This window comes from Pteronotus mesoamericanus, unplaced genomic scaffold (assembly GCF_021234165.1).
Source record: "Pteronotus mesoamericanus isolate MK-2021 breed Mesoamerican mustached bat unplaced genomic scaffold, CSHL_Meso_final contig_20, whole genome shotgun sequence".
NCBI lineage: Eukaryota > Metazoa > Chordata > Mammalia > Chiroptera > Mormoopidae > Pteronotus > Pteronotus mesoamericanus.
The window spans coordinates 85,629,648-85,656,114 of NW_026555085.1; the positions used below are offsets into that span (position 1 = coordinate 85,629,648).

At 44.8% G+C, this 26,467-nt stretch overlaps 1 protein-coding gene across 1 annotated transcript in view; it reads left to right on the plus strand.

The window, feature by feature from the left end:
- The window catches only part of ARFGEF3 (ARFGEF family member 3), a 160,253-nt gene that overhangs the window by 84,576 nt on the left and 49,210 nt on the right, over positions 1-26,467 (plus strand). Inside the window, exons 9-21 of the mRNA XM_054570026.1 lie at positions 1,494-1,598; positions 2,440-2,770; positions 6,965-7,077; positions 7,880-8,790; positions 13,319-13,485; positions 14,471-14,636; positions 16,669-16,776; positions 17,105-17,320; positions 17,474-17,584; positions 19,332-19,482; positions 21,201-21,521; positions 23,737-23,870; positions 25,956-26,101. Of these exons, the coding sequence (XP_054426001.1) occupies positions 1,494-1,598; positions 2,440-2,770; positions 6,965-7,077; positions 7,880-8,790; positions 13,319-13,485; positions 14,471-14,636; positions 16,669-16,776; positions 17,105-17,320; positions 17,474-17,584; positions 19,332-19,482; positions 21,201-21,521; positions 23,737-23,870; positions 25,956-26,101 (2,980 nt within the window). The remainder of the gene's footprint in view (positions 1-1,493; positions 1,599-2,439; positions 2,771-6,964; positions 7,078-7,879; positions 8,791-13,318; positions 13,486-14,470; positions 14,637-16,668; positions 16,777-17,104; positions 17,321-17,473; positions 17,585-19,331; positions 19,483-21,200; positions 21,522-23,736; positions 23,871-25,955; positions 26,102-26,467) is intronic.

Below are 26,467 nucleotides of genomic sequence, written 5' to 3' on the forward strand. Positions count from 1 at the left end.
AATCTTTAGTCCACAGGCCATGGCAGGATTTTGCCCTGGGGCTATAGCTTGTCAACTGGTTTTGAAGTGTAATGCCAATTTTACAAAGCCATATCACCGAGGTGTTTAAGATATCACTTAACTGAGGGGTCCCCAGCCCCTATTTGATGATCATTTGTCTGACAGCTGCACAGCCTTTCCCAGTTTGGCAGCTGTATGGATGGAATCTTCTGGGCTTTGGAATGGCCTGGTATAAACTTTTCTCCCTTCCTGTCTCCTTAAGTTTCTAGTCCGCCTGTCACTGGTTTTGCCTTTCCCTTCTGCCCCCTTCTCTTGGGACTTACTTGAACTGTTAAGGGCATTAAGCTTCCTTTTGGCATTTATTTACTTTAAATCAGGAGAAAGGAGAAACAATCAAAATTATTTTTAAAAATAAGTTTCTCCTTTTTTTGAACATTTCCATTCTATTTAAGATTTCTGAATGAATTCTCTTAAAAGTGTTTATTATATATTTGTAGTAAATATGTCCTTGAACATTAAATTTTTCCTTAATTCTGGTTGGTTAGGCAGCAAATTTAATTTGGGTGTAAGAATCTGCATCTCATAGAGTTGTCTGTTTTTTTTATGTGGACTTATTAAGTAGACCCATAATAGTAATTCTGAGAATAATTTGTCCATTGAAAAACCATGTTGCCTTCAAAAATAAAGTCAAATGCAAGTTAGTAAAGCATTGACTATTGGAATATTTACATAATTGAACATACTAAGAATTAACATTTCTGAAATAAGCTATGGAACTTAGTTAATAACATACCAATATTTGTTCATTACTGGTAACAAATGTGCAATACAAATGTAAGATGTTAATAACTGGATGAATTGTGTGCAGGGGTGAGCAAAATATGGTAACTTTGTTTCATGCTCAATGTTTCTGTAAATCTAAAACTGTTCTAAAAAGTAAAGGTCATTAATAATAAAAAAAGTCACCCTGACTGTATTAGTTTGCTAGGGCTGCCATAACCAAGTACCAGAAACTGGGTGGCTTAAGAAAACAGATATTTATTGTCTCACAGTTCTGGAGACTAGAAATCTGAGATCAAGATATCAGCAGAGTTGGTTCCATCTGGGGGCGGAAGGAAGGATCTATTCCAAGCCTCTCCTCTTGGCTTGTAGATGGCCGCCTTCTTCCTGTGTCTCTACACATTATATTCCTCTGTCTCTGAATTTCTTCCTTTTATAAGGATTCCAGTCCCATTGGATTTGGATCCACTCTGATAACTTTGTTTTAACTCGATTACCTATGTAAAGACCCTTTCTCCAAATAAGGTCAGATTCTGAAATACCAGGGGTTAGGACTTCCACATACAAATTTGGGAGGGGGGCATAATTCAACCCATAGCATTAACCCACCCCCCTAAAAAAATGAACATTTCCGTAATGCCTGATATTTGCCAAGTGCTTTTCACACATCGCCTCTGTAATCTTGCCTTTGTGTGTCGGTTTCATTTCTGCAGTGACAACCAGCAGCTGCAGCTCCTGTACCTGGAGTGCGTTCTCTCCGTGCTCAGCAGCTCCTCCTCCTCCATGCACCTGCACAGAGGCTTCACCGACCTGATCTGGTGAGCGCCCACCCTGATGCCCCCCATGCCAACCCAGGGGGCTCTCTCCTTCCAGCTGAGTCTGTGGGCCCCTTCCCACAGTGTCCATGACCCTCTGGCCATTTAATCTGTGGGTAAATGTTTTCAAGGGAAAGCAGGGAAGTGGCTTTGTTTACATGAACCAGAGAGAAACTGATGGTTACTGTAACAAAATAGGCCTCCAAGGCCCTCTTGCATTTTGTTTACATCATAGGAGCATAAGACTCAGAAACTAGGAAATGGTTTTTTAGGTCATTTATTTGTTCTGAAAGCATATTGAGGCTCCAGAAAGTTATGTAGTGGGGAGCAGCAAGAGAGATTATTCTTGGCACATTCTCCATTTCAACATGAATACCAGTCACTCAGTCATAGCCAGAGATTCACGCGAGTGACAGGGCCTGCAGGCAGCCAGCTAGTGGCTCCGGCTTCCTGGGCTTATCTACAGGGAGGAATATGAATGACATGTGTCAGAATTTTAAATTAACTTCTCAAAATAATTTTGTTACAGTAAAATGAAACTTTATAAATGAGCCGTTTCACATTTTGAGTCTACTTCTTTATGCAAGATGATTTCTTGATGCTTCTCTCAATATTTTATTTAGTTAACCCTAGCTTGGCTTATGAGAAGAAGTATTTTGTTCATATAGCCAGAGTGATGGAGAGACAAGGAAAACTGGGGCAGGACATAGCCAATAAAAGGATCAGTAAAGAACACAATTTTCATAGCAATTTGTGTGGCATCTGGTATTTGCACTCAGGATAATATTCACATTTGATCCTTTGGCTTGCAGTGAAACTTATTTTTCTCCCCATCTCTTCCAAGGAAAAACCTTTGCCCCGCTCTCATCGTGATCCTGGGGAATCCAATTCATGACAAAACCATCACCTCCGCTCATAGCAGCGTGAGTGCGGGCGTGGACTCAGACTCTGCGTCTCCAGGAGTTTCCGACCATGGCCGGGGCTCGGGATGCTCCTCCACCGCGCCTGCGCTGAGTGGACCCGTGGCTCGGACCATCTATTACATTGCAGCCGAGCTGGTCCGGCTGGTGGGGTCGGTGGATTCCATGAAGCCCGTGCTCCAGTCCCTCTATCACCGCGTGCTGCTCTATCCCCCACCCCAGCACCGGGTGGAAGCCATCAAAGTAATGAAGGAGGTAGGGATGCACTGAAGAATGCCACGGCGCCTGCCCAGGCATCTGAGCACAGTGTTCTGCAAGCAGGAAGCACTCAGAAAATGTTTGCCATTCACCTGCTAGAACTTAATTGCTACCACACTGTCTCCAGTAACAGTCTTTCCGCGGAGTGGGGGATGGGGGGGCAGTGGGCGCACACACGCACATCTGTTGGGAGCCAGCATCAGGAGATGGTAAGTGCTCACTGATGCAAAGCCATTTGATAATATAAGCTGCATGCATCCGACTGAGCCCTGGGTTAGATTTCATCCTGCTCCCTTAAGTGCTGTTTGTGCAGATACATTTATTTATTCACCTTTGCCAAAACTGGATTTCAAAATCTTATACTCAAGTTGTACATTGTCCAAAAGAGCATTACTGATCTCTGATTAGTAAAAGGAAGCCCTTTGCCCCATCCCTCCTTAGGCCTCATATCTCCCAAACATCATGACCCCCACGAGAATGTAAAGGTTGTCCAGCCTATGCTAATCATCCCAGTGTGCTTCCTCATGGCTTTGAAGAGGATATCGGTACTTTAAACAAGGATTTCTCTGCTTTCTCTCAACTAACCAAAAAGAAAAGTCATCAACATTTCTGCATTGGCAAACTTGTTTGTGAAAGTCAAATTGCATTTGCTTTTGGTACCTAACACCAAAAACAGCGTAGTAACAAAATTCTCTTGATGATTCATTTATTTTAAGCAGTATTTGCTACTTACCATTTTTAGAAAGCTTAATAATAGCTAATTTATTTAACTCTGACCTTACAATTTTTTCATCTGTACATAGTAGTAATATTCCAAAGGGTGCAAGTTCAAAATGTAATGAAGTATGTATAAGTACATTGTAAGTATAAAATGCTAAACAAATATTTGATGCACTTATTGCTACCCTAAGGAAGAGAAAAACAAAACATGGAGACTGGAAATAGCTGGTCCTCATTACCACCTGCCCAGGGTAGTGTACCAAATCTAGCTTGTCTGTCTCCTGTTCGTTGTCTTCCTTTTTTCTTTCCGGATTTAGGTTCAGAAATCACTGCTTTCGACATTTTTCCCACTCTCTAATGGCTCCTTCTTGTCTCTAAAGTCTGAATTACTCTACTCAGTTTCTAGACTGTTCTGTCTTCTTCTCATTCCCCGTCTTTTCCCAGGGTCATTCTTATTCCATCCGGCCAACCCTGCTCTACTCAATTCCCACCATCCCACCTCTAGTCAGGCTCCCCTGCCCCTGGTCCTCTTGGCCACTTCCACTTACCAGAGCCAAGTGGTAGGTTACAGTAGGCTAGACATGGCTGGCTCCTCACAGGAGCTAATTTCCAGTCTCCCTTAGGAAAGTAATATGCCCAGTTTCCAGATGGAGAACTAAGGCTCCATGAGAGGTTGTTACTTGAGCTAGATCCTTGTGAGTAGTAGAGTTAAAACAGGAACTCAGGTGTTCTAAATACCACTTCCTCTGCTGTCAAAATCCTCCTCCTTCATCGCTCTGCTGCCCCAGACCACTGATTTTGCTCTGCTTAAAATCCCATCCACCCACTGACAATTGATTATATGTGGCAACACATTGACTATTTCACAGTTCAATGGGGAACAAACATCTTGTCTCCTAAATATATTATTGTATATGTTGCTTTTGTATGTTTCCCCTGGTACCTGAAACGGCAGTACTTGAAACAGAATAAGCCTTTAATATATTTTGACTCTGACAGAGCTGAGGACAGCCTATCTGCAGAGAGGGTATTTTATAAGCAGCAGTGACCCTTCCCCCTTGGAGTGGACGGCACTGGAGTTGTTGCTGCTCATGCCCACGGTAGAGCCACTTGATACCTGAATGCTAAGTAAACACTTTGCCCACAGGGAATGTAGGTGTCTAAGTCCATTTTAAATAGCTTCTTTACTACAGCAAAAGAAATGAGCTGTGTTTTCCCTGCCTTCATGTATGTTCTAGCTCCCCAAGGTTACTTTGCAGAGCAAGGCTAGAATTAGACACCAGCCCCGAGTAGTGTGTCAGGCAGTGCTACCCTGTGAGCACAGCAGGCTTACGCGGGCCAGGTCATTCTGAAACGCAGTGCCTCCACTAACCATGACAGCAGCAGCGATTCAGGAAGGTTGGTAACCTAGAAACCAAAACGGGCTGGGTTTCTGCGCACAAAGAAAACCACTGGGCACCCAGGATGTTTGTTTAATCTTTCAGATGCTTGGTGTGTTACTTCCTGTTCTCTCTGTAATCTGTCCCTCTGTCACATGTACTATGTGCCTGTTAATTGAAGGCATGCAGGGCAGGTTTTTTTCCAAAGGATATATTTTTTTTTCTGTTTTCACTTTCCCAAAACAATGAACAGTAATCCAAAAGCACAGCTTGCTCCCTTTCCTTTCTTCCATGGTTCAGCTTTAGAAGGAGCTTTCTAATCTTTATCAGACCTGTGACACCCAACCACTGATTTCATATCCATCATTCCTACCCGAAGAAGTTGACATTATACATGTCTTCCTTTAAGTATTTGTTGAAGGTTCTTCGGAAGCCCAACAATGCAGTCCCCTTTCCTTCCAGATTTGGAAACAATGGAGTAATAAACACAAGATTAATATGGGAATTAATATATAATCTAAGTTATTACTGGTAAAGCTAGATTAGAGAATGAAATGGATCCCAAGAAAAAACAATCTTTCCCACTTCATTCCCTCTGAAATGCACTTACCCTTCTAGCAAGAGCTGGGGCAGCTAGAGGCCCATAGGCCTGGCCACTTCACTTGGATGGACGCCAGGCAGAGAGAGAGAGAGAGAGAGAGAGAGTGTGTGTGTTTCAATGTCAAAGAGATAGAATGTGGAGAAAAAAGTGGAAGCTTCACTTCTGTGCCTCCAAGAGAACAGAAGTTCCCAATTTCTGGGGTAAAAAGAAATATGGAAAGAGGAGAAGAAGAGTGCCCTTTAACATATAACTTTTTGACTTAATATACTTTTTCCTGCCAATATAATTCACTTTGAAAATAATGGACATAGGGATAAGATGTCTGTTCCCATACACTTAATTAACCAGTCTTTTCTTGAATTAATTTAGCCTTAAATAGAAATCTTCCATAAAGACTTCTATCAGATAGGAATAAAAATTAATACTGAACAATTATGAAAATTGTATACATGAGAACTTGTGGGATACAGCCAAAGCAGTGCATAGAAGGGTATTTATAGCTTCAATTGCTTATATTTTAAAAATAGCCTTAAATTAATGTCCTAATTCTCCAACTCAGGTAGTTGGATAAAAAGAACAGAATAAATTAAAAGAAAGCAGAAAAGAGTAAAAATAAGGATAAACAGCAGAAAGTTATGTGATAAAAAACAAATATAATGTTATAAATCAGTAAAGTAAAAAATATGAGGACTCTGAAAAGAATAAGCAAATTAAAAAAACTCCTGGCAAAAGCAGTCAAATATTCTAGAATCAATAAAAACAAAATAAAAATGAAAAAAATGTATATAACTATGAGTGTTATAAACATTAAAGAAAGTATTGAGTCAACTTTAGGCCAGTAATTTGATAATTTAGATAAAATTGATAAATCCCTAAGAAACAACACAATCTTTAAAAGTTGGCTTATGAAGAAATTGAGGACCTAAACAGTCCCATAATCTTTAAAGAAATTGTAAAGAAATTGTAAAAGAAATCAGTAGTTAAAAATCTTTCCTTTAGAAAACAGTTACTCCATACAGCTTTAGAAACCAGTTATACCAACATTCAAGGAATGGGTATTTCTAATACATGAACTTCTCCAGAGTAGGAAGAGGGAACACTTCTCAACCCAGTTTTTAAAGCTAGCCAACAGGACAGTAAAATAAGACCATGAGAGTATAGGACAGTTAAATTACTGGCCAATCTCAGTAAAGAATGTTGATGCAAGTGCTTTCTTATCCTGTGCTATAAAAAATTTTGAAACCATCCTCAGGGTATTTTCTTGGTCTAAGCTAGTCTTGAAATGAGGAGCTGGGAGCCCTGTGTGTATTCTGCCTCAAGAAGAACACACAGATCAGTTTCACTAAGATTTTACTTTCTACTACTGGGGTTTCTCCTTAGACTGTGTCACTCTAGAGAAAGTACATGTTCATTTGATCGCACACTTTTAAAACCTTGTGCCCGTTTTTGTGATACTTACTTTTCTGTTATTTCCTCTCGTTTTTACTATAGCTGCTCGGGAGTCCACAGCGTCTCTGCGATTTGGCAGGACCCAGCTCCACTGAACCGGAAACCAGAAAGAGATCAATTTCAAAAAGAAAGTCTCATCTGGATCTTCTCAAACTGTATGATGCATTCTCATTTTTTAGGTCTATATTGCTTGGCAAAAACTGCTTGTCTGAATACTCTTAACCTTGTTTTTAAATCCCTGAAATTTTATGAATCTACACTGTATGAAATGTGACTATTTAATAACATACCCACAGGCCATATGGGAAGTCTTATCCCAATTTATTATACTCATATCTTTTCATATTTTTATGTTGGCTTAAAAACCCCAATGTATAAAATGAAATATACAAAAATTATTTATTGGGGTTATTTTAGGGAAAAACTTTCTAAGTTAATTACAGTAGCTATAGGATTCCTTCTTTAGTTATAGGATACCACTTAGCTCTAGGATTTCCTTTTCCCCCTAGAAAATTAAATATTATCTGATTTGTGATAGCTGTATTCCCATGCATCTATTCAGGAATGTGTTTATCGTATGGAAGATGTGCACATTACCATAATCATAGCCATTAACTATTTTCTGTTTGAAAACTGAACATAATACAATGGTGAGGTTATCTATTACCTGTCCTTGTAAAGAAGCTAAATTCCTATCTGGAATTTTTTTTGTACCCTAATAAAGCAACCAGCCTGGAGCGTGTGATCCAGGGTGGGCTACTTTACATGGAGGTTTTCCTCTGCCAACCTGAGTGTGTTTGTTTCAGTTATTTTCTACCCAGACCATTTAACTGCAGGTAAAACAGAGTATATATTTTGAATACTGTGCTGTTCACCAGTCTAACAATTCTTGTTCATTTTGGAGCATCTTTCTATGTCTTGTGCCTCAATGCCATTTTCTTCTGTGAATGCTTTCAGCATCATGGATGGAATGACTGAAGCGTGCATCAAGGGTGGCATCGAAGCTTGTTATGCCTCCGTGTCCTGCGTCTGCACCCTGCTTGGGGCCTTAGACGAGCTCCGCCAGGGCAAGGGCTTGAGTGAAGGTCAGGTGCAGCTGCTGCTTCTGCGCCTGGAAGAGCTGAAGGATGGGGCTGAGTCGAGCAGAGACTCCATGGAGATCAATGAGGCCGACTTCCGCTGGCAGCGGCGGGTCCTGTCCTCGGAGCACACGCCGTGGGAGTCGGGGAACGAGAGGAGCCCTGACATCAGCATTAGTGTGACCACGGATACAGGCCAGACCACTTTGGAGGGAGAGTTGGGTCAGACCACACCTGAGGACCACTGTGAAAGCCACAAGAATGGCCTCAAGTCCCCAGCCATCCAGGAGAGCAAGGAGATGCTGAGCAAAGTGTCAGAACCAGAAGCGGTAGACCAGCCAGATGTGGTTCAGAGAAGCCACACGGTTGCTTACCCTGACATAACTAACTTCCTGTCGGTGGACTGCAGGATGAGGTCCTATGGATCCAGGTACAGCGAGAGCAACTTTAGCGTAGATGACCAGGACCTCTCTAGGACGGAATTTGATTCCTGTGATCAGTACTCGATGGCAGCAGAGAAGGACTCGGGGAGGTCTGACGTGTCGGACATTGGGTCGGACAACTGTTCGCTAGCTGATGAGGAGCAGACGCCTCGGGACTGCCTGGGCCACAGGTCCCTGCGAACTGCGGCTCTGTCTCTCAAACTGTTGAAGAACCAGGAGGCCGACCAGCACAGCGCCAGGCTCTTTGTGCAGTCCCTCGAAAGCCTCCTCCCCCGCCTCCTGGCCCTGCCCAGTGTGGAAGAGGTGGACTCCGCCCTCCAGAACTTTGCCTCTACTTTCTGCTCAGGTTGGTAAACAATTTTTCCTACATAGTCAGCAAGGATAATCAGAGCATTTTGCCTTAATGGGCAATGACTACCATGCTTGTTTGAAGTGCTCCAAGCATCTTAACGAATCTTTAGGTTTCTTATATTTAAAGTGAGTGAAAGAATGTAAGACTTACTGTGGTCCTTAGAATTGTTTGTTTGAATTGTAGGCTGCTGATGGCTGGAATATATACTCTGAGGGTGATAGATATACCCTGTATGAAGTAAAGAATAAGAGGTAACTGCATTTTAGAAAGTTGCTGCTGACTGAAACAAAATGGAAATCTGTGATTCTCAGAACACTGAATTCTTAATATGCTTCTAGGCCTTGGTATCTAAAAATGATGCCAAACACACTTTTGGCATATCCATATGCAAACTATTTTGAATAAGGTCTTGGGTCAGGTGGAGTTTGGACCAGATGCAAGCTGTTCTCCCAGCAGGTTCTGAGTTCCCCAATATGTTCTGAACTTCCAAACTGTGGGATCCTCCAGTGTACTTTGGTAACATCGCCCTCTCCAATCTCAGACCCTTTCTTTCTGTCAAATGTGAACATTACGACCCAGACCATATTTAAACAGGAGAGCTGTAGGGATATTGGCCAGTGTACTGGACCGTTATGCTAGTTTTAGTGAAGGGCAGAGGACAGCCTCCTAGAATTTTGGTGGAGGAAGGAGGACAGTAGTACAGGGAAATAGCCTTTCGTACTGTGAGTGATGAATTTAAAGATAATTTTCTTGCAAGGTACTTATAAAGGGAAAACCCAGCCTTTTCCTTTTAATGTAGGGAAAAACCCAGTTCTTTCCTACTGTGTGTTTCTTCCCTGTAGGTCTCCTTTACTAGTCACACCAAACACTTCACTTTGGACACTTCCGGTCACCACATATGTGGAGGTTTTTTCCTGTAACAACAAGCACATCTCTGGCACCAGCTGGGTGTCCCGTTTAATTGACTTCCGTCCCTCATTTCCTATGAGAATTAGGAAACATAATCCTATCAAAGCTTTTTATAAAATTTGAAGCTAAAATAAATCTTTACATTTGTGTTCTTGCACCTTTCAGATCAATACTTATAGTATTGAGAGAATGTTTTATGTGGCTAGAATGTGGCCCCATAATTGTGGCAACTGCTCATATTTCAGAGGCCTATAAAATGTCCCATTAGACCCAATATATTGTGACATTAATTTTACATGTAGAAATCAATATGTTGAGAAGTGATGTCAGAATCTTTTGGTTGTTTCCAAATACAGTTTTTAGCGATTGTCTGTAACTATGTTAGTATTTTGTCTTTTAATTGTAGTCACCTCCACCATGCTTTTACCAGTTGGGAGTTGGTCTGTTTCCAAATTACAGCCCCATCACTCTGTGGTCCTCTTATAATGGGCTGATTCTCCTCAGTTCCCGCTGTGGTTTAATGGATCACATTGGCTGTCACTGTGGTTCAGCCAAAGCCACCGGATGCCGGCCCAGTCCCCCTCTGCACGGAGGCGGTGCTCTCCCTCCCCCTGCAAGTGTCGCCTCCAAGACGAAAGATTAGTAAATAGATCTGTAGCCATCTGAGACGAGGGAGATGACAGATTTTCTTTGTTCACTCAAGAGAAAGTTACAAAGGTGAAAACAGGAGAAGGGGAGAAGGCAAAGGGTCTCCTTTAGTCATAATCTAGATATTTTACTCATTACTTACTCTGTGTCAAAAGCATTAAACCTCGTTTTGCCAAAAGCTCCCATTGAGCATTTGTCCCTGGCTTGTCACCAGGGTTTGCTCTCGGGGCTGAGATCAGACTCGTTCAGCATTTCCCAGCGACCCCTGTGCTCAGACAGCTAACATACAGCTGAAACGAGCCTCCTTATTTCTGTGCAATTCAGGGGAGCCTTTTCTTTGAAAGCAATTAAAGTTTCTTATGGTGGGGGAGTTTGACAACATTCAGACAAATGTGGGTTTCATAAAGATGATCGTGGATGTGAGCTGTGACAGCTGCTGAAATTCCTCCCTGATTCTGCATAGAACAAATTGGCATCAGTGTATGGTGGCTCCTTGGGGACTAAAAACAAGAGCTAACCTCACACAGCAATCTGTGGAGGGGCACAAGCACTTGGCTTCGAGATTGCAGTCCCTTAGATTAGTGGTGCCTCAAAGGACGAGGGTTTGTATGTTTGCCTTAATAAAGGAAGAGAGTATTTTGTATGTTAGGGAATAAGTAGTCTAACAAAATTTTCCTCCAACACCCTGGCATTTGTGAAATGTGAAGTTTGCAGAATATGATAATAGAAAGACAAAATAAAAACCAAAAGAAATACACACCCAGAAATGTCTCTGAAATATCTTGGTGTTGTGTCTTGGAGTCATTTTTCAGCTTGTATTGGTATCTGCAACAATACTAGTAGCTTACACTGACATAGCACTTTCAGTTTGCCCTGCATTGTTTAAGTTTTACATGTATTGATTCATTTCAATGTTCATAATAGCTCCATAGGGTAGGTAGTAAAATCATCCTCATTTTACAGATGAGACAGCTGAGGCCTAGGGAGGTTAAGTAGTAAGTTACCTGAGGTACACAGCTGCGAAGTGGCGATGCCAGGACAGGAACGGCCTGGCTCCTGGCACCACGCTCTCGGCCGTCACCCTGTACCATTCCAGGGTGCGAGGATGGGTGGCTGCGTAAATCAGAGATGCTGTTGAAGAACACAAAAGCCTCTGAGGTTGATTGGCTCTGATGAAAAACCAGTCACAGACTGAAAAACTGTAGCCCAGGAAATAGGTGACAGTTTTCCAAGTCCTGACAGACATACTCATGGAAAGCCAGCCCATCATTGACCCCTGGAAATCTATACCAAGGAGATAGAAACTCAAGTAGGGATTTGGATATCAAAATGTATTATTTCACAGCAAGAATATTAGCAATAACCTAAAGGCCCCAAATAAGGGAAAAGTTAAATGAGTTATAGTACATCCATTGATGATATTATGTCACCATTGAAAATGATGTTTTCAAATAATATTTAACGATATGGATAATGGTCATAATAATACTTTTAAAAAGATTCAAAATTAACATCAAAATATTAATACTTAGAATAGTATGATTACCAATTATTTTCATTTTCTTCTTCTTTGTGTCTTTTAACAAATGCCTAAAAAATTTTCTTGTAACTTCTGTCATCAGAAAATTAAAAGCATAGACTTAAGGAAATTTGTTATCCAGATAATCATATAATCTGATTACAAAGGTGGAAAAAAAATAATTGATGGTGCACAGTATGCTGAGTGTGTAGAACAGCGTTCTTACACATAGTTGGTAGAAGGAAGGATTGGTATAAAATTATTTGGAAGACATTTTGGTTGTACCTATCAAACTTAATATATGTCTTCATTCTGCTCTTAGGATATCCCACTGATACACTTTCAGAAGTGCTAAAAATTACTTCATCCTTCTGCTTTTTTCAGAAAGAGCATCTTAATAACAGAGGGAGAGAATGAACTTTATAGACCACTGGGAAAAAAGCAAATAGCCAGAATATGTTAAAGGCTGTAGTTCCTATATTTTGTCACCCCAAATTTGAGGAATACTATTACTACTAGAAGAGTATATGATTATGAGTTATTCCAGTAAACATCCTACATGCATAATTGCATCTAGTTCTCATAGCAAACGGGTTCATTCATTCTTATTCTTTCACTCAGGGAATATTTTTGGAGGGTCTACTACATGTCAGGCACTGTTCTAGGTACTGGGGATTCCCTCGTGAACAAGACTAGCATAGTGCTACCCTCTCACAGGTCTTACAAAGCAGTAGATAACAGTAGTGGTGGCAGACAATAAACAAATTATATATTAATATAATTCTGGGTAGAATAGATGCCATTGAGGCAATAAAAAAGTCAGGGTGAGGGGGAAGAATATTGCAGGGGGGAAGTAGGCAAGGGTACTATTTTTGATGGTGTTGAAAGGGAAGGTCTCTAAATAGCTGTCACTTCAGCAGGAAAGAACTGAGGTAGCAAGTCATCTAGAGATCTGGGGAGACCGTCCTGGGAAGTGGGGAAAGCAAGTGCCAAGGCCCTGAGACAGGCCTGGCTTGGTGAGGTGAAGGGACACAGGTCAGTGTGGCTATAAGGAGTAGAAGGAGAGAAGGGGCAAGTGGAGGTTTTATTTTATTGTGATAGGAAGCCGTTGAAGAGTTCGAGCAGGAGATACACCTAGTCAAATATTCTGCTCCTTTCTGCATATGGAAGCTGACTTAGAGGATTTAAGTGATTTTACCAAAGTAGCTGGTAAGTGGCATCCAGATTTGTCCAGGAAGATTGACTCCAGAGTGTATGCCCTGCCCCCTCAGGCTGGGGTGTGTAGCGGTCCCCAAAGGTACGCCTTGCTGGCCGGCATTGCTTTACAGAAATGCCTACACGATGCATGTTCCTCTCACTAGGATTGCTTCATGGCTTTCCGTAAGCCAGTCTTACCAAGTGCCCCCTTGGCAGCCTCTGAGGTCTCTCGGTGCCCCCCTCCCCCAGGCATGATGCACTCCCCCGGGTTTGACGGGAACGGCAGCCTCAGCCTGCAGATGCTCATGAACGCGGACAGCCTGTACGCGGCCGCGCACTGCGCTCTGCTCCTCAACCTGAAGCTCTCCCACGGCGACTACTACCGGAAGCGGCCCACCCTGGCGCCCGGCATGCTGGTGAGTGTGTGCTCTGCGCTTGGACTCTGCGAGGACAGGCGGCGGCCTCTGGGCTGGAGAGCCGGGCGTCAGTGCCCCCTGAGGGATGGCACCATGGAGGGTGGGAAGAGACGGACTGCAACTTGTGCAGCGCACTGAGCCGCAGAGCCACACTGTGCTCAGAGAGGGTAGGACACCAAGTGCCTGGAAACGGCTGCCTGCCAATGGCCCGGTAATTTCATGTGGCGGCAATACTAAACCCACCCATGAGACGCGTTCAAAAACACATGGTCAGCATGCTTAGTAGCAGCAGATGTGCAGGGAATGGTCCCCTTTGCTGAAAATGAAGGCGTCTTTTACAAAAACTTGTCATTGTCTTCTGAAATGTTAAGCTTACTCATTGTCAACAACAAAGCACCACCTGTAAGGAATGGGGTGAGAAGGATGGTGCTTATCCTGTGTTTGGCTGTCCTGCTGGAGCAAGCCACTCTGTGAAGGACCCTAATTATCAGCTCCAGAGCCTAGGCCATGGAGCGGCAATGAAGGGTATCGGCCATCGCACATATGCTTGATGAAGTCTAAGTTCCCCTGGGTCAGGGGTGACTTCAGATTATGAGTATCTCTTGCAACACCCCTGTTTTCTCAGGGAACACATTCCATCTCTGATGCTGTTGGGCAGTGAGAAGGAGACCGCTTCAATATTTCCGTGCAGTTTCTAATCCTCCCACACATCAAAGAGTAAAAAACACAGAATGCAGCATCCCTAATCCTTCAACAGGGTTTCTTAGAAAGATATCATGCATGAAAGGAACTTCATGAAGTTTGGTACTTCTCCATCTCAGTTTTCTCCTTTCCTCAGTGAGGAGGAAAATCAGTGAGGCTTTGTTTTTCCTGTAAGCATTAACTCAGGGGACGTGGGAAGGGAAGAGGCAGCGGGGGCGTGTAGGAGGCCCTTTGCTTGTAGGGGATCAAATTTGGTCACCTTGTCTTGTGGTCTTCTCTATAGAAAGAATTCATGAAGCAGGTCCACAGCAGCGGGGTGGTGATGGTCTTCTCCCAGGCCTGGATCGAGGAACTCTATCACCAGGTGCTCGACAGAAACATGCTGGGAGAAGCCGGCTACTGGGGCAGCCCAGAGGACAACAGCCTCCCGCTCATCACCATGCTGACCGGTCAGTGGCTCCCTGCACAGCTCCCTGCCACTCGGCGGGTCGGAGGGCTCACTCTTCCAATTCCCTTTCAGGGAAGCCGTGGTGTTTGGTTAAAATGGAACCCATGAAACTGCCCTGGAAGCTGGTGACAATTTCAGAAAAGTGCCATGAACTCACCTCACAAGAGTTTTGTCCTTTTTCCGCGTGGGGCTCTGTGGAGCTCACTGCACCCCATTAGATTAGCGGTTACTTAGCACCGGTAGCTGCTGGTGGACACCTATAAGCCTTTTCTGGGATATGAAGTCCTTTCTGGGCACAAAGCCCAGAGTTATTCTTGAAAACTCTCATGTACTAATAGATACTATTATCTATATTATGCTCTATCATTCAGTGCTCCTAGAAATTTGCCAGTAATGTGAAATGAGAAGATTTTAAACTCGGCTTCATTCCCATTTCTTGTCCATAGCAGAGGTCCTCCTTTCCCTTCCCAGCTGTACCAGAATTAAAAAATAATTTCAAGTAGCCATGGCCATGTGGCTCAGTTGGTTGGAGTGTCACCCAGTACACGAAAAAAAGGTTGTGGAAAGGTTGTGGGTTCGATCCTCAGGGCACATACGGGAGGCAATCGATCAGTATTTCTCTCTCACATCAATGTTTCTCTCTCTCTCCATCTCATCCTCTCTCTCCCTCTCTCAAATCAATTTTTTTAAAAACCATATCCTTGGGTGAGGATTAAATAGTAATAACAAAATAATAATAATGTCAAGTAGTTAGTTGCCCAGCATATTAGTCTTCAGTGCCCAGAGTTTTTAAAATCCTACCTAATTATCAGAAATTCCACATGAGACCAACAAGAGCATCATGGAGTGTGGTCATGAGGCAAATTTTTGGCAAAAGCAGCCATTCATGGCTTTGCATGGCTTAACCACGATGTCAGGTAAAGTTCAAGCAGAGCTCAAAAGTTTGGTCTGGTCATCAGTAGCCTACATAAGGGGCTCTCCAGGCTTGCCCTCTATTCGATCTGAGTTCCCAGACTGGTTTCTGATCTGAGCAATATTGTCACTGGCTCCAGCTGACAGAATATGTAGACTATGGCCCTACATCGATGTCTTCCCTGTCCTCTCTGTAGTGCCACATGTCCTCACACAGCTCAGCATGGCTCTGCACCAGGCAGGGCACACTGACAGGAAGGGGCAGGACTGGCCTGGGGCTGCACAGTCCAGCTAGGAGACAGGATCTGTTGTCCAAAGGGTATGTTGTGTTGCCTCTGGTCGCTATTGGAGGCTCTTACAAAGGTGGCAGAGTGGACTACTGGCAGGGGAAACCCAGCAATGAGGAATTTGGGGCTATTCAGGAATCAGGCAGGGAATCAAGACATAGAGTGAGGTGTCTCCATAGCAAGCAGAGTCCTTGATTCCAGAACTAGGATGGAATTTGAGAGAAGTAAGGCTGGGTCTTAAGCCATGGGGGTCAGGATCAATGGACAAGTGGCCATTTTACATTTTATTAATCATGGTAACATTTACATCCATTTGAAAAGTATGAATTCTTCAAAGTGTGAGACATTTATTCATCCTACCTATAAGTAGTTCTTGGTTTCCATCTGTCTTCATAAACTCGCTTCAACAGGGATTAAAGGTACTGCCCAGGGCTTAGAAATGCCTTGGAATTTGGGTGAGGGTCCTAAATATGCCAGGTTTAATTTTAATTTTAAAATACCATAACTCGTGCCAGAATTAATCTCTTACTTTAAACTTAATAAAAGGAATCATTCAGCAGATGTAAAAATGAACAAATAACAAGTTACCCATAGTAGCCATATTCATCAGTCATCACTGTTAATCAGCCATCTTTTTTATACTGGAACAGTAAGTTCAATGCTATGTCCATCAGAAAGTTATTTAGATTAAGTTATTTAGATTTTTCTAAATCCCCTTTTGTTACTTAATATATGCCAGGGATATTCATTGAAAAAAAATGAATATTGTCATGGCTGTTTGTTTTTGACTGGACTGTTCTAATCAAGGAAAGCTTTGATCTTTTTCCTTGACAGATATTGATGGCTTAGAGAGCAGTGCAATTGGGGGCCAGCTGATGGCCTCAGCGTCTACAGAGTCTCCTTTCGCCCAGGGCAGGAGAATCGATGACTCCACAGTGGCAGGTAAGGGTCTCGAGTTTATGAATATACATATATTACACATGGCACTAGCAATTAAATCATTATTGGCAGTTTCCAGGACTGACATCCATGAATTAAGGTTTTGTCTTTGTAGAACAATGCCTGGTGGAAGTTACTTAGCATCATCCAGTTGATAATGGAGCATTCATTATTTATCAGCACAAAGTGAAATCCATTAAACTATATTTCCTGTAGTAGAATTGCACATAACTCTGTATTGCTATTTTCATGGTCAAAGAATCCCACACTATCATTCATTGCCAGGTTGTTTTCGTGTCTAGAAAGTGACCCGTGCCCCTTTCCATTCTAGGTGTGGCGTTTGCTCGCTATATTCTGGTTGGCTGCTGGAAGAACTTGATCGATACTTTATCAACCCCCCTGACTGGGCGCATGGCTGGGAGCTCCAAAGGGCTGGCCTTCATCCTGGGAGCTGAAGGCATCAAAGAGCAGAACCAGAAAGAACGCGATGCCATCTGCATGAGCCTGGATGGGCTGCGGAAAGCGGCGCGGCTGAGCTGCGCTCTAGGTATCGGCAGGAGTCGATTTTCTGACCCGTGGCCTGAGGGGTGACCCGCCGGGAATGGCCCCATTGGGAAACCTGCCTTTTAGGAGAGCTCTGCCAGGTGATTGTTTAGAGAACAGACCCAGTTCAGGGGTAACTTGTTTATTTCCTCTCAAGGAGTTGCAGCGAACTGTGCCTCAGCTCTTGCCCAAATGGCAGCTGCCTCCTGTGTCCAGGAAGAGAAGGAGGACAAGGAAGTCCAAGAACCCAGCGATGCCATAGCTCAAGGTAATAGTTAAAGGGCCGGAATCTACTTGGTGTCTCAAGTGTGGAATGCACACACCTGCACATGCAAGAGCACACATTCGTCTCCAGTTATGTATGATACACGGCATATGTTTACCACTGAGCACGAGATCCCCATGGGTCATAGGCTTGGGTGCATTTCGCACAGATGATCCAACAGACTGCTTACAGAGATCCCTCTGGCCTCCAGAGACGTACTGACCACTGGCGAGTAGGAAACTACGTGGCTGCCAACAGGCATGGCGTAGGACACCAGAGGTCCACCTGGCTGAGCTAGGCACACTTCTGTCATCATCCGGCCCCTGGCTTTGGCACTTCACAGAGTGCACATTTGAGGACATCACAGGTCACAGCGGGGGAGGCAGAATGGCCAGTTTTCTGAGGGGCCACCAAACAGGGGGAGGAAATCCATGAGCGGAGGCTCAGGAAGACTTTATTCTTGTCAGAGAAAAACTTGAGCTTTGGGAACTCAGGAAAGAGTTGATTTTTACTTGTTAAAAAGCAGTTAGTCAATGAAGTGGAGGATTATCTAAGTATAAGGAAAGACAATGGCTTTCCTCCTAAGGAAGATAAATGGCAAGCAGCAAACAGAAGGAAAAATGGGAAGCTTGGTCCAGCTTATCCTAATATTATGTATCAAGTATATAAAAGAGCTAGCAGCAGGAACATTTGGCACATTTTTAAAATCTGAGAAAAACAGGTTAGGCCACCGTTCCTCAGACTCAAGTAATATATAGAGACTCGTATGAAAGCAGAGCAGCGCTCCCAGATCCCAGTGTTAACTGAGAAAAGGGCATCACAATTTTACCTAATACGTACAACCATAAATTACATAAAAATCCTTACATTTAAGGTTTTTAAAACTCCAAAACCAAGACTAATATTCAAATTATATGCAAATAAAAATAAAGTCAGTATCACATGCATGTGACAAATGATGCTTTGCTACAAGTCCATTTGCCCTTTGCAGCAAGAGTACCATTTGGCTCCCTCTGAAGTGAGTGTGCTGTATTTCTGGGCTCTGACCCATCACTCAGTTGTCCTACCAGGCCTACATTCCAAAGACTTGACACCATTATTCACAGAGGATATTGTCATTGGGCCTTGCCTTGGCATTTTGCATGATTGACACCTTAAGTCACCTTCTGCATCCTTTCTCATTAGTATTCCACAATAAAAATGTATTATTTGAAGGTCACAAATATAAATGCAGTCTCAGAGAGTGATGGTATGGCAATTTTTAGTTAGAAAGCAGTCATCGTGGCGTTCAGAGTGCAATACACGTTTTTTAAGGTGATAGCAGCATGACTGTGACATTAAATCTCTGAGAGAACTTGCAGAACATCAGGAATTCTTCCATATTATCAGTTTGGTACACAGGGACAGAGGCCGGGTGTGGGCACAGATGGCTTTAACTGGGGTCAGCACGTGAAGCCCATCCACACCACTCTGCCTGACCCAGAACTCAGGGGTGGGCCTGCAGGAACGGCACCCACCAGCTCAGGCCCATCCAACTTCTGAAGCCACAGAGCTGGAGTCGCCAGTGTCTGTGGGGCCTGAGGGCTGAGGAGTTTGCATGATGTACCGCAGGGACCTGCCACTGAGGAACTTGCCGCCAGCAATGTCTACTGTCTCCCTTTGCCCTTGCATGGCAGCTCCTTCTTTTCTTTCCATCCGTTCTGTCTCCCTCACTCTGAATGTTATTTTAATGAACGTCTTTCTGGCACAGTGAAACTAAAAGTGGAGCAGAAACTGGAGCAGATCGGGAAGCTGCACGGGGTGTCGCTGCACACAGCCCACGTCTTATGCATGGACGCCATTCTCAGCGTAGGCCTGGAGATGGGAAGCCACAACCCGGACTGCTGGCCACACGTGTTCAGGTGCCTGACGGGATGGCCACCTCCGCATGGCACCCACCCTGCCTTGGGAGCCTGGGGGTGATGGAAGGGCTAGACTCCAGGGTCTGTCGGCATTTAAACAGATGGCGATAATTCAGAGTTTGGATAAGTCCCAAATGAGAGATTAAAGAGAGACGAGGGGATAGGAGCCCAACTGAATATATATATTAGAGAACAGAGTGACAAAATTTGCTTTTGGGGATTATGAATAGATTATTAACATTATCTAGGAGAGTCAGTTGTGTTATACAAAGGAAGAAAAACCAATTTCTTAAATAGTGGATGATGAAAGCCGTGTAAGTTAAGTGAACACTATGCAGATCTAAAACCTGACCATGTATCAACCATATAACATTGCTGCCTGTGTATTAATGTCCTCTTCATTTAAAAAGGGATTTGGAGAGCTTGCACGGACACATAAAGTACAAGATGCCTACTTTTAATTTAGCGAGACAAAGGAAAAAATAGAATAGTACATTGCGCTACAGACAGACCAAAAATTGGTTTCCAAGGTTTGCAGCATCAAAGGGAAAAGACCGCCGCCCCAATCAGTTACACAGTTCATAACACCTATAAAATGACAGCAGCGGGAGGGCCCCAGAGTCCTCCTGCAAGTAAGCAGAGCACGCCGCCCCCCTCCCCAGGCGTTGGCCTTCAGGAGACCTGGGACAGAGCAGGGGGCACTGCCCGCCGTGCTGGCTCAGGGCCGGCGCTGGACCGTTTCTTTTCCTTCTCAGCACACGCCCACCTGACCCACTCACTGAGCTCGGTTCCTGCAGGGCAGCGGTGGTGTCACCCAGGGCGCTGGCCAGATCTGGGTTCAGTTTAATATCCCAAAAGCAAATACAGTTATGAGTGATGACTTTCAAAGAGCGAAGCGCACAGATCACTTACAGGTTGAAAACCCCATCTTGAGAGGAGCATGGTGAGAAGGAGCCAGGATGAAGGCCTCACAAGCAAAAAGGGAAAAGGAAAAAGACTTAAATTATACCCAGGCAATTTATATCAAATAAAAAAATTGTCTGATTGTAGAATATCAGAGCGGATTCTCCAGGAAGGTCCATACCAGTACCTGGACTTATTCTGGGATGAAGGGCCTCTCATGAACCACCCTCGTCCCAGGTTCTACTGGGAACAAACTGTAGAAGCTGATAGCTGAGCCACAGGTCGTGACTGTTCTCTGTGTTACCAGGCTAGTTAGGGCGCTGTCAGGAGCAGGCGGGACATGGCTGGCCAGGACCCCTGGGAGAGGCCCAGTGCAGTCATAGGACCTGTCAAGCCATAGGCACACTGTCTAGGACCCCAAAGTGAGAAAACACTTCCCAAGTCCTGATGAGAGCACTAGAGATGGGGGAGGAGGACCTCTTGGGAAAACTCACTCAAACAGCTTAAGTCCAGAAAAGGCAGTCAGCGGGCCAGGCCAGAACGGGTGAGCAGAGCGTTGTTATCTACCTTTCTCCCAGTATGAGTAGGAGGGGTTGAGGAATCCTTCCTCCGCTTCCGGGCTGTCTGGTCCAACTCAAAAATACACACAGGGAGGGAGGGGCGAGGAGGGGAGAGATGGCTGTCACCAGAGGAAGGAGAGAATTTGCGGAGCACTGTAAAACTAGCTGCATCTCCTTGGTCTCACTGTGGGATTTATAGAGTTGGTCCGGTTGAGCCGCAACTTTTAACAGCTGCTCCCTTGTGACTCTCTCTAGGGTGTGTGAGTACGTGGGCACGCTGGAGCACACCCACTTCAGCGATGGCGCCTCCCAGCCTCCTCTGACCATCAGCCAGCCCCAGAAGGCGCCCGGGGGCTCTGGGCTCCTCGGGGACCTGGAGGGTGAGGGCTCACCCCAGGAGCAGAGCCCGGAGCAGGAGAGCTCACTGAGCATGGCCCCCGTCATCCAGCCCCTCTCCATTCAAGAGCTCATCAGGGAAGGCAGCCGGGGCCGGGCGTGCGACTTCCGCGGGGGCAGCCTCATGACCGGGAGCAGCGCCGCCAAGGCCGTGCTCACGCTGTCCACGCAGGCCGACAGGTGTGTGCGCGCGCCCCGCCCCCACCTCCCCTCACCGCACCCCAGCAGGGCAGCTCGCTGCACAACACCCCCTACCTGTGGGCCGCACCATATCCGTCTCTTCTGGTCTCAAAACACTGTCAGGACAACTTGATTGGTTCGCCGTTTAAACCTCTCTTCATTAGTCTCAAACCTAACTGCTGTCTCCTGCCACACCCCACACTTAGCATGAATTGTTGTCTAATGACTAGACTGGAGGCTCTGGGGGCAGGAACCCTTGCCCGTGACCCCAGGCTACCTCACCTCTTTATCATAAAATCAGGTCAGGAAGTAGCTCTCTCACAGGGTGGCCATGAGATTAAATTAAATAGCACAGTTGAAGTTCTGAGGACAGAGCTTGGCCAATAATAAAAATTCACTATTTTTGAAAAAGATTTTACTTATTTTTAGAGAGAAGGGAAGGGAAGGAGAGAGAGGGAGAGAAACATCAATGTGTGGTTGCCTCTACATGCCCTGAGCTAGGGACCTGGCCTGCAACCCAGGCGTGTGCCCTGCCTGGGAATCGAACAGCGACCCTTGGGTTCACAGAACAGCACTCAATCCACTGAGCCACACCAGCCAAGGCAATTCTTATGATAATTAATATTTTAAAATTCCACAGCTCAGAGTGCGATATGTTATTAAATGATGCCCAAAACCATGTTAAGTTTGAGAGGGGGGAAAAATATCAACAATAGCACCAACTGTTTAGGAGCTATTGATGCTGAAAGGGCTTTTGTTCACCAGTTACATGTTATTCCACCTCACTTCACACTCCAGACTTCGTTGTTGTGCCGCAGACTACCCGGCACGGGTGCAGTGAAGGTTATAAGGCGAACACGGACAGCAAGGGGGTGGAGAAGTGGGAAGCGCACTCACTGGCTGGGACTCAGAACACCGGGTTCTTTCCTTGCTGTGATACCAAGCAACTACAAGGTCATGTCTGTATAGGTAGATGCACTGAAACTCAGTTTCTTCTTCATCTGCTAACCCAGTATATGGACTAAGTCAGTACAATAATCTTTTTTCCTGTTTATCCAACAAGATGGTTGTGAAAGTATTGTGGAATCTGGATAGAGGTGTCTGGAAAGGACATTGTCCACTTTTTTTTTTCTAATTAGGAAAGAAGAAGAAATGGTTCATGAGATTCCAGCCCCAAATGGTGTTAAAATTGGAATTACAGAACAGCAAGAAAAACGTGTCAGTTGCAATAACTTATAAACGATTAATTCACCAATGTGTGTCACATACAGAGGCTCTATTAGAGACACTCTCCCTTACCCAGCACGTGGCACCCCAGGGCCCGCTTGCCCTTCTGGTGCCAAAACAGGATTGGAGGGCCGGCATTGGATGACCCAAGGCCAGGGGAAGGCCGGCTCACCTCATTCCTACTGTGCACGGAAACCCACATCGGATCCCAACATCCCACAGGCCAATGAGCCTATGACCCTCCCCTAAGCCCTGCCGCCTGTGCCCACCTCCTCCTCCTCCCTCACTCCTACTGGAATGTCCGTGCCCGGTGGAGTGGAAAACAAAGAGCCTGCCAGGTCCGCTCTGTGAGGGCGTGGTCATTATTCCAGGAGATACTGGAGCTCCCGCCAAGCCCTGGGCTGCAGGTGCCTGAGTGGGAGCGGATGAAAACAGTTGCCCCTGCCCGGGGTGGGAGGGGCACACAGGGTAGGATTTCGTGTCCTCAGAGCCATGCCCAGTGTTACGCTCCTCAATTGTAGTCCAACAAAAGCCTTAATTAATTTATTGGGTTTTTCTTTATTAATTTTTAATTTTTTAATTTTTAATTTTATGGGGTTTTTCTATATTAGCTAATGAGATGAGATTGCTACATGAGATTGTAGCTAAAATTCTAAGGATTCCTTTCCCATTTATTCAGTTCCTAGGAGTGATGCTCTGCCATCTTTCAACTTCTTGCCAAATTTTTTTGAGTGCCTACAATGGCTGAGCTACGCCCTGGGATACAAAGATTTTTTTTTTAAATATAGCCTGTGCCCTGCAGATTAATTACACTCGGAGTTAGAACGTACTCGTACATAGTCATAATAGATATAATGATACCATACATTTCCTTACAGTGTTTACACAACATTTTCATTAATCACATCTAACAAAATTACCGTAAGCATTCTGCCATGAAGACTTTGCTGAATTGTTTCCAAGAAACAAACCTTTGTGTTTCATCCAGGCTCTTTGAAGATGCTACGGATAAGTTGAACCTCATGGCTTTGGGAGGTTTTCTTTACCAGCTGAAGAAAGCGTCGCAGTCCCAGCTTTTCCATTCTGTCACGGACACAGTTGATTACTCGCTGGCCATGCCAGGTAATTCTTTCCGGGAAGGAACTGTGCCGCGAGGTTAGTGGGAAACGGCCCAGACCTGTGATATCAATGGCCTGCCTGAGGCTGGAATCCACACTCTCTGCACATGGTCCCATAGCTAATCTGTCATCTAGTTTTAAGGCATCGTGTGTGTGTATGGGGGAGTGGAGGGATTATTCTTTGTGAATGGAAATGTCACTGTTGCCACTGTTACGGATGTTGCCATTGGAGCAGGGCTAAGTTGTTTGGCTACAGTTCGGGCTTGTGATATAAAAATTATGTGGCTACTCAGGGTGTGGATAGCGCTCATGAGGGTGGGAACTCTCCTCCCTATCACAGACCACAGTCCTCAACTCAGTCCAGTCAATGTGCAGAAGCAGCTACTGATTCCACAATGACAGTGGGAGAGAAAAATGGAAGGATCAACAGAATCCTCATGCCTCTCCTAGAAAAACTGCCCTCATGCATACCCCTTTAATGATGGGTCAGTATCATGGACTTCACGCATGAAGCCAGATGAAATCTCTCTTGAAGACCAACCTGTGGAAGAGGGAATGGAGTTGTACTGAACTGTCCCATAGTCCCAAATGGGTGGCAGGCTGCTCAGAAACGCAGCTGCCCATCAACAGCGGGGATGGTTGTGCTAAAACAGTGAGTCGCTTCATCCTAATGAGTTCAGGCAGAGGCTCAGAGCCGTGTGGCAGGTTGGACTGCACAACCTCTGTGGTCTCTTCCATCTTTAGGAATCCGAAGTTCTAAGTGTCATACATTTGGCCTTTTGATACTGAGTGTAGATTCTAATTTGAGAACCACCATCCTTTCCCTATTAGTTTTTAATAGACTTTAAAACCTTAGCTATATAAGGCCAACCTTCCAGAACAATCAGACTACCAGAGCACCTCTGAGCCCAGGGCAACCTCCGACATCTTTTGTGCTGGATAAATCAGCAGATTCTGAGCTTACAAAAAGCAGTGAGCAGGGCCAAGGAGAGACAGCAGTCCCAGAACAAGGAAGCGCTGGCTTTGAAATCAACCAGACAGGAGTCAAAATGCTGCCTTCATCTTTGACCAGACGCATCATCTTAGACAAGTCGGTTCACCTTTCCAGCATTCAGGTGACCAATCTGTAACGTGGCAGTAAGTACATTTCCTTCTTAAGGTTTGCTTCAAAAATTAAAATGGTTAAAGATGCAAAGAAGCAACACAATGTCTGATGCAGAGTAAACATTCAGTAAATGTCAGTGATTATTACTACTGTCATTTTGAAGTTTAATTGATATGGCAAGGCTAATGAGAAGCACTTTGGTGGGAAGAGCCTGATAATGATCAGCATTTTGTAGGCGGCAGTAAAGGGGGAACAACAGGACACAGTAGAAGGGAGTGGGAAAGACTAAGGTGACATTGGTAGAGAAGTAGTACGAGATCAGAGTGGGCGAAGACTGTGCTGAAGCAAAGCAGAACCAGCTAGGCAGCATGTTATCGAGTAGCAAAGGGGCCTGACTTGCTGGACAAGAACTTCAGAGGTGCCACTAAGGATTGGCAGTGGATGATGACCAAGCAGGACGCAACAGCAATAGTCATGATGACAGCTAAGAGTGAGGGTCAGGTAGTGTGCGCCTGTGTTGAGCACTTTATGAGTATTATTACATTTAATCCTTAAAGTAACTTTAAGAAATACGTCCTATTATCCCCACATTTACAATGAGAAACTGTGGATCAGACATAAATCTCTGGCCCAATGTAACCCAACTACTAAATGATGAAGACAGGATTTGAGCCCAGGCCGCCTGACTCCCTAGCCTGCCTATATGACCACTACATCACCCTCCCTTGTCAACAAGCATCATTCACACTTGTCACAGCAGCCACTGGGAATGTGGTGGTGAACAGGAGGGGTGGGCCGGGCCTCGCTGAGCGAACCACCTAAGTCTCTCTTGAACCCCAGCGCATCTCCTCTCTTGGTTAGCACTCACCAAATAGTCCTGCTGGTCTGAGTACAATTATTTGATTTTCATCCTCTCTCTGTGCTTGAACAGGTCAAACTATATCTGAGGTTGGGCTTGATGGCTTTCATGGTCTTTTCTTGTAGGAGAAGTGAAATCCACCCAGGACCGGAAAAGTGCGCTGCACCTGTTCCGCCTCGGGGACGCCATGCTGAGGATCGTGCGCAGCAGGTCAAGGCCGCTGCTCCACGTGATGCGCTGCTGGAGCCTGGTGGCCCCGCACCTGGTGGAGGCGAGTGCCTGGGAAGTGGGAAGTGCAGGGAACTCTGTCCGCAGAGCCAGCACAGGGCCCCCCAGTCGGTGTGGGGCCGCAGAGCACTGTGGCCATTGCACAATGGGAAGGTCCCCATCTCCCGGTCACAGGCATCATTATACCAATTATACCTCATGGCATCTATAGAATCACCCCAAAGGACAGCACTGCCCTGGTCTCGTTCTGACCCTCTTGCTTTACAAGTTGGTCAGTTTTCATTCTTTATGACCTGGTATCAACCTGAGCCTAAAGCTTTATTTTTATACATGACGCTAATAGTGCCTTTCGTTCCTACCAGTCTCTCTTTTCTAACAGCTAACTCTACTCTAGGCAGTACCTCTGAGT